We start from the raw sequence: 12,093 nt of genomic DNA, 5'->3' as shown, positions 1-12,093 counted from the left end.
TTCAAGTTGGCCAATTAGCAGACCTTTGTGTCCATTGTGAGAAATGCTGTGAATCAGTGGAAAGAAACTCTTTACATAGACTAAAGTGGAGCCCAATCATTTGGCTTTTACAAAGCTAAACACAAGTTTAAACTGTAACCAAAGTCCTACTTTGAACAATAGTGATCAGGCAGGTTTTTATTGCAGAAAGGGTCAGGCGATGCCCCTTCTACAATACATGTTCCTACCCTCCCGATCACCGGCCAGCCGTCACATTTTACTGAGCTGCTCATGTATTTTTGCCAGGGATACCCAACAATCCCAGGGTCCCTTGTGTGTGCTGAGAATGAACTGCACGCAAGTTACATCAGCCCAGCCAATCAAGATGGCCAGAAGAAAAGATGGTGAAGATGATGGCACCCTGCAACAGAATGGGGACACGCGAGTATCACGAGTTGAATTTTGTTTTAAACCTGCGAGGCCACAAAGCTTAAAGTGTCCTTGACCAAAGCACAGCAAGCCCTGTAAATTCATAGGAATTCTCCTAGTGCAGTAAATGTCTATTTTATATATATAAAAAAAGACCAAAGGTAAGTACACAACTCAAATTCAGGTAAACATTTAAAATTTATTAAACTTTTTGGTCAAAATAATTGAACAAATATATACAATCCCGTTGTATAGGTCTGTTTTCTATTTCTTGAACATGGTCAGATTTGATGGCCAAAAAGTTTCACAACTTAGCAATTTTGAAATAGTGTCACAACCAATATACAAGATAGGAGGGTTTTTTTTTATATTTTAAACCTTTGTTTATTTAAAAAAAAAAAAAAAAAGCCAAAATTTGAATTTCAAACGGCAACTGCACCTTTCTTATAGTCTTGTACTTTAAGGAAGTGACCTTAACCTGCTGTGTAAACAACATTACCCATTTGTTGTGCTTCTCTGGGGGTTCTGAGGCATCAGTAGAAAGTTTTATCCCCATGGAGGGTTACAGTTCTGTACGGCCAATCAGAAGTATGTTCAAAATGGACATACCATTCCCATGTGGCTACTTTCTGTCCGGCAGTACGTATTCTTTAAGAGTCTATGCCCCTAATGAAGCTAACAAGATGGAAGGTACTGTTTACAAAGCCAATTTTGCCGTCCTGCCTTAAAATAAATCTGCCAGAAAAGAAGAGTTGGCCATTGGATTGAGCGAAGTCTAATGTGAAGAGTGGCACTCTATGGACATTATTTGGGGATGAGGTACATATTTTGTTCTTGCATGTTACCGTCAAAGCTGTCTAAACTGACCAATGATTCTATTAAAACAGATTGTAGGTCAAACGTGTTTTTCTCATCTCCAAAGAGGCACAAAATCGTTGCACTTAGTAGCGGTCTCAGCTCCCTAGGACTAGATGTATCGGCTACATAGAGGAAACCGATGCCAAGTGTCAAGCAGCTGTTTACAGTTAAACCCATTTGTTCATTGCAGCTATTTTGTAAGAAAAAAAAATACATATAAAAAAATATTGTTTGGCATTAACAAATTAAAAATGTTTCGGGCTGAGGTGCAGTGATGGAGTAAAAAAAAAAAAAAAAATGTATAAAAAGAAAAGAAATAATGCACATTAGGTACAATGACAACTGTTAGCATGTTACAACCGTCCTACATAATACTGGTCAAAACCCCTAGATTTTTTTTTTTTTAACTTTCACTTATTGGATACCAACAGATATAACCAAGTAGGTTAAAGTTTATTTAATGATAGGGTCTTGAAGATATGCAAATCCCATAGTGGCCCCCTTGCTGGGAAATGCAGCTCCTTAGCCTATGGCCTCCACTTAGCCAAACCTGCTAAAACCTTACCATTTTATTAAAAATAAAGAAATAAAAAGTTTCAACGCATGGGTGCAGGAAAGCTGACTTTGCCTGGGTTGCATTAACAGTATACAAGTTGTAAACAGACAAGTTCAAAGCCTCATTTTTTGATAATTTCATAAAGGGGTTTCCACAAGAAAGTGGACATAAATACAGCAATTGGAGGATGGGGCTTGCATACTAATCCAAAACAATTTAGGTGCTCAAATGTAGAAATAACCAAGCCCACAGAAAGAGCAAAAAAGGAATGTACAAAAAATATGGAGTGGGAATTATTAAATGGAGAATGTGCAGCAACATAAACCAGATTTCATTACTTTGGCAGTCGTTTCAGTAGTTTGGGCAGTCGGAGCAATGAAAAGTGGGGATTTTGATTCACTATCCAACTGTATTAATAATGGGTCTTTAAAGGACCAGGTTGTACAGCAATAGGAGTGACTGAACTATTCCAGTCTATTGGAAGTTTAGGATATTTGGAAACAAGCTGCAAAAAAATACTAAAAACTAGTTTCCCTTGCCATGGGAAAGCAGCCTATACAGAGACCAGTGTCTGGAACCCAGAAAAATGTCTGGCTGGTATATGAAGCTCCTACTATCTATCACAAGGCAGAGAATAAGCAGCTACATATTCCTCATAATCCTCCCCCAGGAGACTCTGTGTTAGGCCCATAACATCCCATTTTACATACCCAGAAAACCATTGCCATTTAGCAACTTTTTCTACAGCATTTCCCTGTTGGAATTTTATAGTTGGGCTCAGGTGGTCCCCCAAAAAAAAAAAAAAAAGTAATTCAAGTCCTGAATTAAGGCCAAGGTCTATTAACAATTACAGAACAGTGAAAAGTGTCACGATTACACGACAAGTGACACAATTACATTTAAATTCTAGGTTTCCTTCCAGCTGATAGTATTTGTCTGACAATAAATGCAGATAGAGTACTGACCTCTATGAGTCTTGCCCTCTGGGATGTGAACACTAGGCGGCCCTGGCTTCGTCCTTACTGGACACAGCATTACCATGAAAAGAAATCCAGGTCGGCTTTCTGCTAATTTGTTTTTAATTTATTTTCTACAAAGGGAAGCGCATCCATTTTTTTTCTTTTACTGGTAGGACAACATGGTCTGATCTCTTACAGGTAAACAACTAGGTTTAACTATGCAAGAACAAGACTTTGTCCTCAAAAGTATAGAGAGGGGGAAAAAAAAAAGAAAAAAAGAGGGGCAAAAGAAAATAACATCTTTAATTAACTTTGTCCTGAAATATATACAAATTATTGGTGGCAGCAACAGCAATAATATTCTCTTTAGGATGCCATGCAGTGTGTAGGATCTTTTTGTTGAAGTCTAGACTGTCGACGTTGATCTCATCTTTCTTCCTCTTACCGCCTGTACAAACTTTCCTTGGCTTTAGAATGGCACGTGGTTTGCTGCTCTCCCTAGAGGCCTCCAAGGTGATATCCCGGCGTGTGGTTCTATCAAACATTCTGAAGAAATTGTTGTAGGAGCCGGTCATAATCGCACTGGGAAAAAAAAAATAATAACCTACAAAGGTGCTTTGGAAATTATCAGTATGTAAATTTGTATGCTTAGGGCACGAACTATCGGTATTCGTGGAAAAAGTTCGGTTGATATTTTGGTTTAGCCCGTGATGAGCATGTAGATTGTAGATTTACGGAGGGTATTTTGCCTAAATTGTGGCATAAAAAGAAAGTTTTTGATTCTTTCTAAAGCATTCTTTAGTTCATTTACTGCTGTCTATTAGAAAAATACTAAAAAATTTTTTGGAAGCCTGGCCCTTGAAAACTGAAGTTAAGGACAACTCATAAACCCTTTGATGTGCACTGAATGGCACTTGTGGTACAAAGCCACCAAGGAAAGGAACATTCATAGTCAGGTTATCTGTTCACATCTCGCTGAAAGCAGACAAGAAAGGGACACACAGAGCTATTTCATTTCTAATCATTCAAGCTGCAGACATGGGGACAGACTAGTCCCTGGTCCGGTACATTGCATTGAATGTTGGCTTTGTAATCCTTTAATTTAAAGTATAGAAAAGTTGTGTTAGGTGCTGGGTTGCTGAAATATCCTATGTCTACTAATGGAAAAAAGTTAAAATGCTCATGCACAATATTATGATCATGGTTTTACAAAAAAAAATTTTTTTTGTTTCAATTTGTTTCATAGGTTCCCAACTTTGTTTCTCATAGAACTCAAAATCAATACTCAAGCTGAAAGGTATACACATGAATGTAAATTGATCAACGCAACAATTGAAATTGCAGTTCAACCCCAAATTCAAAGACACCAACTCTAGGCTAACTCATAGCAATTTGGGATTAATCGCCATACTAGGTGTCTATTTGTAAAGCAAACATTGTGCATGTGTTATTCTGCATCACTGAAAGGTATGAGGGAGCAATTCCACAGAGAACATTCCCTAATACTCTTTAGGGTATGAATGATCTTCCTATGGCATGGCCCTGAATAGTCTTAAGCTTTCCAATCACACAAGACCCTGGTGAATTTTAGCTACTCAGCCTCTTACCTGTCAGTTCCATTCCAGCAGCACTCAAATTTGTCAAAGATGCAGTCGTTTTCATAAAGGGAACAAAGCTTACTTCGAAGATATTCATGAACCTGTGTAATGTTGATACGTAAAGAGTTCAGTTAGGTAGGTTGGATCATAGGTAGGTGATCATATCTCATATAAAACTAAGAAATGTAAGTATGCTACACCAACCTGATATGTTTCTACCGGCCTGTTCTCCATGTTGAGATCCCAGACTTTGACAGACAGGTAATCTCTGGTCATCATGTAGCGGCCATTATGACTAAACTTAACATCTGATATTGAAGAGATGATTTCAGAGAAAAACGACCTGCTGCTGGGATCTTCAGGCTCTTCAAAAACTTGAAAAAAAAAAAAAGAATGTGTAATTACCAAGCAAAAACAGATTGAAGTTTTTCAAATAAGTGGTGACAAACATCCCAACATACACTTTTCTCTCTAATGGGTACACTAGGTCCCAGGAGAGATTCCTCACAATCAAAAGTTACATCATCTCACTTCCAGTAATGAAGAAAAATCTCCTTTATGAGAAACCAAAGGGAGAAGTTAAATAAAGTTTGGCTTAGTAAATTTTAACCTTCAAGGTGAATTTATAGTAATAACCACCTTTGTACTGTCAATGTAACTTCCCCCGCAATATATTAGTTGTGTACAGTCAAATGTTAACCCAATGTATGGCTACGTGAAGAGCACATTTTCACAGCCACTTCCTTCCAAATTCTATTCAACCGATGTTACAAATAGTGATAAAAGTTACCTGGTCAGGCATTTACTACTATCAAAGTAAAAGGTATCCTACCACAAAATTACTATTATTCTGTGACAGTGACAAGCAAAATAGTTCTTTGGAAAAGAAAGGAGCTTAGCTTACATTTTGAATGTCTATCGCAGAGAGCTGAATCTCGCATGTCACAAAGTCTAATTGTTCCTTTGCTACTGCTGTAGACAAACACGTTACATTGGTGAGGATGGAACTCAGCAGCTGTGATGACTTCTGTCAACTCCTCCATGTTAGCAGGCTTAATATCTACAATGTCTGGAAACAGGGTTAAGGACAAAATTTTCGCATTTCAGTAAAGATTCACTTATCATAACATGTTACCTGGATATGAAAGGGATGTTGGAGGCCACAAGATGTAAAAATCTACTTCAAATGTACTACAATATGGTTGATTTAATTAAAACACAAGCAGAATATGTTTTACAACCCTTGTCAATTCTAGAACTGTGATCTATATATATAGCATTTCATTCAAATAAAATAAATGAATGTGGATTGTTGTTAAATGTACAACTATTACATAATTGAAAGATTTCAGCCCTTTGATTGCCAAGGTTGTGTATCAATATTATAAGTAACATGTCATGAAAAGTTAAAAATTAAAGTTCATCCATGGGATGAAATACGGCATCTGCAAAAATGAGAGTCAACCACAAAACCTTCTATGCAGAATAAATGACTGTATTAAAGGTCTGTCAATGGGCAACAGAGCACTAATATAGAACACATCATACTAAAGAGAGCTGCATGCTCCAGCTGAAAATGGTCCCACCCCAAACATGACCTAAGACCTTGAGGCCAAACCTGTAGCACCTTGGCATTTATGGGCACCCCTCAGGGCCACTGCAGGCAGTTGTGCCCCTATAGTACTTACACAAGATCATTCAAGTAATTTAATTGTTTGATTAAATTCTTACACACTTTGATATTAGGTAAAAATCCAATGGGGCACAACTTTTACGAGGGGCTGTAAAGTGCACACATGCAGAAGCTATAAACGCAGTAATATCTAGAAATCTCATGCAATGAGTCCCCAGTCTCCCAACCATCTCTTGCAGCATCTCCAAAGTCTTTGGACACCTTATAGTAGCATGCATGGTCTGGTGATCTACTGTGGCATATCTGTAGCTTTTGTTCGCTTTCAGTAGTATTACATTCACCAAATATGTATGTATATGTGCAGCCCTTCTGTCACTTCATGGGCTGCACTTTTAAGGCCTCTACATCAATTAAGTTGACTACCACTGATCTAGGACCTATTAGGATGACATTTATAAACTGCAGTTTTACCTGGCAAAGGATTTGTCATTATAGCCAGCATATTTTGTGATGTACAAATCAAAATGATCCTAACATTACTCCCACCTTAGCATTTCATTTTAACAAGAATTGCTCATTTTTTGCACAAATATTAACTAAGATTGACAGCATAAGCAGTACTCCTTTCAAATATTGTCTGAGGAAGAAGTCCACGTTTTAAATTAATCTCTTGTATATGTAAATCCAGCTTGCTCTACCTATTAAACAGGGAAAATGAAAAGAAGAACAGCTCTCCACCTGAATACTTGTTTTTTTTCCACCCATATTTGTACAATTTCTTTACAACTGTTTAACTTGCACCGCATTGTAAATGTTTGCAAAGACAACTGTACCATCCATATTCAAAACACATGGGCTTAGAAAAATAAGAGGGGCAAAGCTTTGATCAAGAACAGTTAAATAAATGAACTGGACACCAGAAAAAGGATACTAAAACTTCTATCTGTAATTTCTAAGTGCCATAAATTAATTCTCAGGTCATCCGCTGAAAGGTAAGTTTCATGATCGCTATTTACTGAAATAGAGTTTATGTGATATGTATGTGCATTTGCAAATATCCTCCTTGGACTTGCTTCAACCATTAGGTCCATGGGTTTCAATATCGGCACCTAAAAGAGAAATATAGACCATAAATACAAGAAAAGGACATGGAAGCTGACAAATATAAAAGTTAGGATGCCCTTTTATTTTGTATTTGCAACCTTGCCACTGAGACTTGTTATGTATGTAGGTTTGTCATCTGTGGTCCCAATGTATAATATGTATATAAGAACCTTTAGGGATCATGCTTATGGTTCATTAAACCATTAAAGCGTACCTAAACTCAGAAATTTCACTTAACATGAAAGGGTAGACAACCCTTTTATGTAAAGTAAAAAAAAAACTTTTTTTTTTAAAATAAAAAGTGTGCAGCACTAACCCCCTAATTCTCGACCCCCTAGACGATCGAGAATAAATGGGAACGCAAAGTCTCCAAAGAGGAGGCTCTTGGGTGCTCCTTCTGCGCATGCCCGAGCATCTCAGGCATGCACAGACGGAGCCTTTTCGCACAAACAGAAAAATGTGCCTATCTCACGCATGTGCAGTTTTTTTTATCCTAGGTCACCCAATCTTTTGCCTCAGTCGGGTGACGTAGGATGAAGAACCCGGAAGAATAGGAGAAGACAGTGGCGCTCGGAGCACCGGGAGGGATGTTGGGATGACGTGGGACCTGATGTAAGACACCCCCGGATAGATCAGCCTGCCCTGTGGGATTGAAAGTTTTTTTTTTGCCAGTTTTCAGTTTAGTTCCTCTTCAAGCCAATCTTACAATAAAACTTAGCCAGTCCATACCCGTAAAGAGGTGATTCTAAATGGATCTCGTAGTCTGCCATCATCATCTTTTAAGTTGTAGCCTTCCACTCTTTTATCGCGTTCACTTATTTTCCACAACTTTATTGTTTTGTCTGTGAAATAAAAATGTTGAACCTTTTATAAAAACAGCGGTGCATATGGAAGGGAAAAAAAATGAAAAAGACATGACATCAAACAATTGTTAACTCTCTACATGGTAATCAGACTTTATGCTTCAGGTACAGCTAGCGCACAAAAGTAAACTGCATCTCTAATACATTAGGAGGGGCAGCTGGATTTGCAACAAAGTCTCAGAGACTTACAGACAATTGTGTCTACACATTGTCACATTTGCCTCTACAGGAATACAAAGTTCTGTGGCAAATAGTGGTGATAAGGAAATAGGGTCATATTCATTCTGTTGCAAGGATACCTTGGAGCGGAATATATGACTCAATCTCATAAATCTGTCTCACTGCTCCTATCGAGCATCACCTTACTATGAAATACAACTGATAAACGCCTCCCTATGAGTCACAGATTCTAACCAATTATTAAGCAAGATTTATGACATAACTTGCTAAAATTGCAGCAGCCTTGTCTGTGTGAAGTTTGTGCTTTTTTTGCTCTGCATTGGAATGGTTACCAGGTCTTTAGTAAACAAAAAGGTGTAAGAGCCAAGCTTGGCACACACATAAAATGTTGATATTTGCTAAACTTCAACTGTCCATTATTTTACACTGAAATAACCTTTGATTATACCATTTTTGTATGAAAGCGATGAAAGCGATAAAATCGATGTTGCCAGATTTGCAACAGGTTAGCTTTACCAGGTACATTAAATGCCTTTTACATGCTTTGCCTCTTGTGACCACACAGATTCAAAGAACTTGAAGTGATGACATATATTGTCAGATTTTATTCCACAAAGTGGACTCCTTAAATTTTGTGACTCCATGTCACCATACAGTGGGCCCAATCAGAGATGGATTTAAGCTGCATATTAAACTTTAGAAGAATAATGCACATTTTTCTCATAAGTCATGTACTTACCATTGGTGGAGAGTAGAAAATGGGCGGCATTTTGCTGTGGTAACCACCTAATTTTGTTTATTTTTTCTTCGATTTCTAGACTTTTTAAGTAGTCAAATTCAGGTTCATGGCTCTGAAAGGTGCTGTAAACATTGTATTCACCCCTAGAATGAGGACGGTTTTTACTCTGTAGGGGGAAAAAAAAAAGCCAAGATGTAGTTTACTGTTTATTTATATAGGCAGATATTTTTCATCCTATATACATAAATCTATTTATAAAGGATATATTAAGTCTATGAAGTTTCTCAGTACTTTCCCCTATAGAGGTAGTACAGATTATTATTGTCTCTATCTCCAACCTTGTAAAATAATGGGAGGTCTACCTACAATAGATGACAAGGCCTTCACTTAACTGGCGAGTTGTAGATGGTAGTAACTGCTTCTAACTACAACCGGCCAAGTAAAGAGTTTTACCAACTAATTGCTCTGTCTTGTAAAGATTAGAGAGGTCGGGCAGGTTCAGAACTGCCTTGGGACCAAGAGATCCCATGCACCTCACAGTGGCTGGCAACTTGCCACTCCGATATTTGCACCAAAGCCCCAGCGTCTGCCATTTTGACAGTGACTGGTAACACTCACCCCCACCCCCTATTTATTCCCTATGGGACTGCTGCAGCTAGAAGCTACTTGTAGCATCTTCTCAGATGTTCATTGGTATGAGGAAGCAATAAAGCACACCGCAACCTCATTGCCAGAAATTATTATTAATAAACAGGATTTATATAGCTTCAACAGGGGCTAGCAAATAGGGGTAGCAAATGATGGACAGCTACAGACCGCTACTGACAGTGACACGGGGAGGAGAGGACCCTGACCAGAAGAGCTTACAATCTAAGAAGTGGGGGAAGTAACACACAATAGGTGGGGAGATATGTAATGGTGGGAAGTAGTGATGGTTTCAAAAGACAGAAGACGACAGGTAGGCAAGTTTGAAAAAATGGGTTTTGAATGCTCTTAGTAGAAGAAGCTAGCCGAATAGGGCGAGGAAGATCATTCCAGAGTGTCGGGGCAGCCCCTAGAAAAGTCTTGGAGCCATGCATGTGTTGAGGTTGAGTGAGGAAGTCATTAGTAGGTCATTGGAGGAGCAAAGAGAGCGGCTGGGCGAGTATTTTTTCTATCAGGTCAGAAATGAAGGTGGGACAAGAACTGTGGAGAGATTAGAAGGCAAAGTACAGGAGCTTGAATTTGATTCCAAGGTGAAATGGAAGCCAATGAAGAGAACTGCAAAGACAGGCAGCATAAGAGAAGCGGTGGGAAGAATAGATGAGACAGATTATTAATAATTTGTACAGGAGAGAGTCGGGTTAGTGGAATACCAGAGAGGAGGTTACAGTAGTCCAGACGAGAGATAAGGCAACACAGATGCCAGGCGGGCACTGCTGGAGGACGCCACAGGCACGTGGCGACCAGGTAAGGTTTAAAGCTCCCTTGCAATTCCCCAAGTGTGAATCGGGGTTACCGCGTTTGGTACTGAAAATGAACCCCAAACCACACTTAAGAATACCGCTAGGGAGGTAAAGAAGTATAAACAAAGGAAATCAAAATTATCCTTAGATGCAGTTGGGAAGTCTGACCCACTTTTGAAAACTGTCATTTTGTTCTCCAATTCCACTAAATTTAATTGCATCAAAAGCTGCATTTGATTAATACAAGCCCAGTTTTGACTGCCTGTGACAGACCAACTCTCTGAGAGTAAATTGCTTTGTTTTGCATCTCCTGGTGGATTGAAAGTGGTTGAAATGGACTAATAACTTTGCCCTGTGTATGGTGAACACATACCAGAGGGAATATCAATCAGTACAGACACCACAGCTTAAGGAGTCGGCGCTGCAGTGACACCAGAATACGCCATACAAAGTAAGGAAATCCAACAAACCTCTTGTTCCCTTTGAAATATAACCACTCTTCCTCCTTTGTCTCCTGTAGCTAACAAGTCTCCAGATAAGTTGAACTCGACTGTGGAAATAATGTCAGCTAAAAGAAAAACAGAAACATTTTCATTATAAACAGTTTGTAGATTGAAAAAGTCTCAGTCCCATGAAAAAGTGCACTTTCCATAGTTCATATAAACATTACCTGGCAATTTGTTTTGTTAAAAGCACTCTTAGTTGGGATAAGAATCACAAGAAAAAGAAGAAGCAAACACTGGAGTTAAGTTGGACAGATCATAAAACGCTTTTAATTATATATTTAACGGACAAAGGAAGAGAAGTTTATTGTTAGGGGGGACAACTTTGGAGAATCTAGAGATGGCTTCATTATGGGGAACCATCCAGCTGTGCCCCTTTTCCATTGTTTTGCCAGTATTTTGCTTAAAAGGTTAACAAATGTGATGGCAATATGTCAGGTACTGTTCCCAGAATTCACTGATAAACGGTCCATAATACATGGACATTTCTGAAAGCTTGATTTAAACCTGCAGCCAATTATTTTCTAGACAAGAATGTCAAAGTACAATTAAAGTACAACGTTATTCCACAGCTGCTTCCAGAAAAGGTTTTCCATCTAGTTTCCAGGACAAAATGTTGCTTTGAATTGCATTAATATTTTATTAATTTTATATATATATATATATATATATATATATATATATATATATATATATATATATATATATCTCATCTATCTGTTTACCGGTCTTTTAAATCAACATTTTGTCTAGGCATCTTTGATTTTATTTTAGAAAATGTAATATATTTAAATTTCTAGAATAATCTATGACAAAAACATCTTTGTCTTTATAGAAGTTTGCTTCAACAAAATACATACATATATCTTTCACATTCACAGAATAACATTTTTGAACAGCTAGTCTTTAATGCATCAATTCAATAATGATTGCCTAAAATAAATCTTAACATATTGGAATCTACCAACCTTTCTAATTGATCATTTCTCAGGTTTGGAGTTTTTGTATACAGGGCGGTGCAGTCCCCGCAGTTATACGGTTATAGGCTATAAGGTTAGAGAGGTTGGACTTTGTTGCGAGTCTTACAATCTTTTTCAATTTAAACAATCAACTTATGTTTACTATGAAATGTAAACTGGTAGTTGTATTTAATTACACAATTATGCTCGGATGTCTACTTCGTGTTGCTGGTATTGTAATTTACCAATTGTCTACAAAACTAAATTTAATGCATTAAGCTACGTACA

The 12,093-nt window shown here is 37.9% G+C and overlaps 1 protein-coding gene across 1 annotated transcript; it reads right to left on the bottom strand.

The window, feature by feature from the left end:
- Nucleotides 1-587: 587 nt before the first annotated feature.
- On the bottom strand, nt 588-11,101 carry PPP2R2D (protein phosphatase 2 regulatory subunit Bdelta). The gene is made up of 8 exons (XM_072423126.1): nt 10,814-11,101; nt 8,899-9,064; nt 7,846-7,958; nt 6,944-7,121; nt 5,284-5,448; nt 4,584-4,753; nt 4,389-4,480; nt 588-3,363 (listed from the first exon to the last, which is right to left on the bottom strand). Exons 4-8 carry the CDS (start codon nt 7,101-7,103, stop codon nt 3,084-3,086), a joined length of 867 nt encoding a protein of 288 aa, XP_072279227.1. The 5' UTR covers nt 7,104-7,121; nt 7,846-7,958; nt 8,899-9,064; nt 10,814-11,101; the 3' UTR covers nt 588-3,083.
- Between the last annotated feature and the right edge of the window lie 992 nt (nt 11,102-12,093).

The sequence above is a fragment of the Pyxicephalus adspersus genome, chromosome 10, assembly GCF_032062135.1.
Source record: "Pyxicephalus adspersus chromosome 10, UCB_Pads_2.0, whole genome shotgun sequence".
Taxonomy (NCBI): domain Eukaryota; kingdom Metazoa; phylum Chordata; class Amphibia; order Anura; family Pyxicephalidae; genus Pyxicephalus; species Pyxicephalus adspersus.
This window is presented reverse-complemented; position numbering and strand designations above follow the sequence as displayed.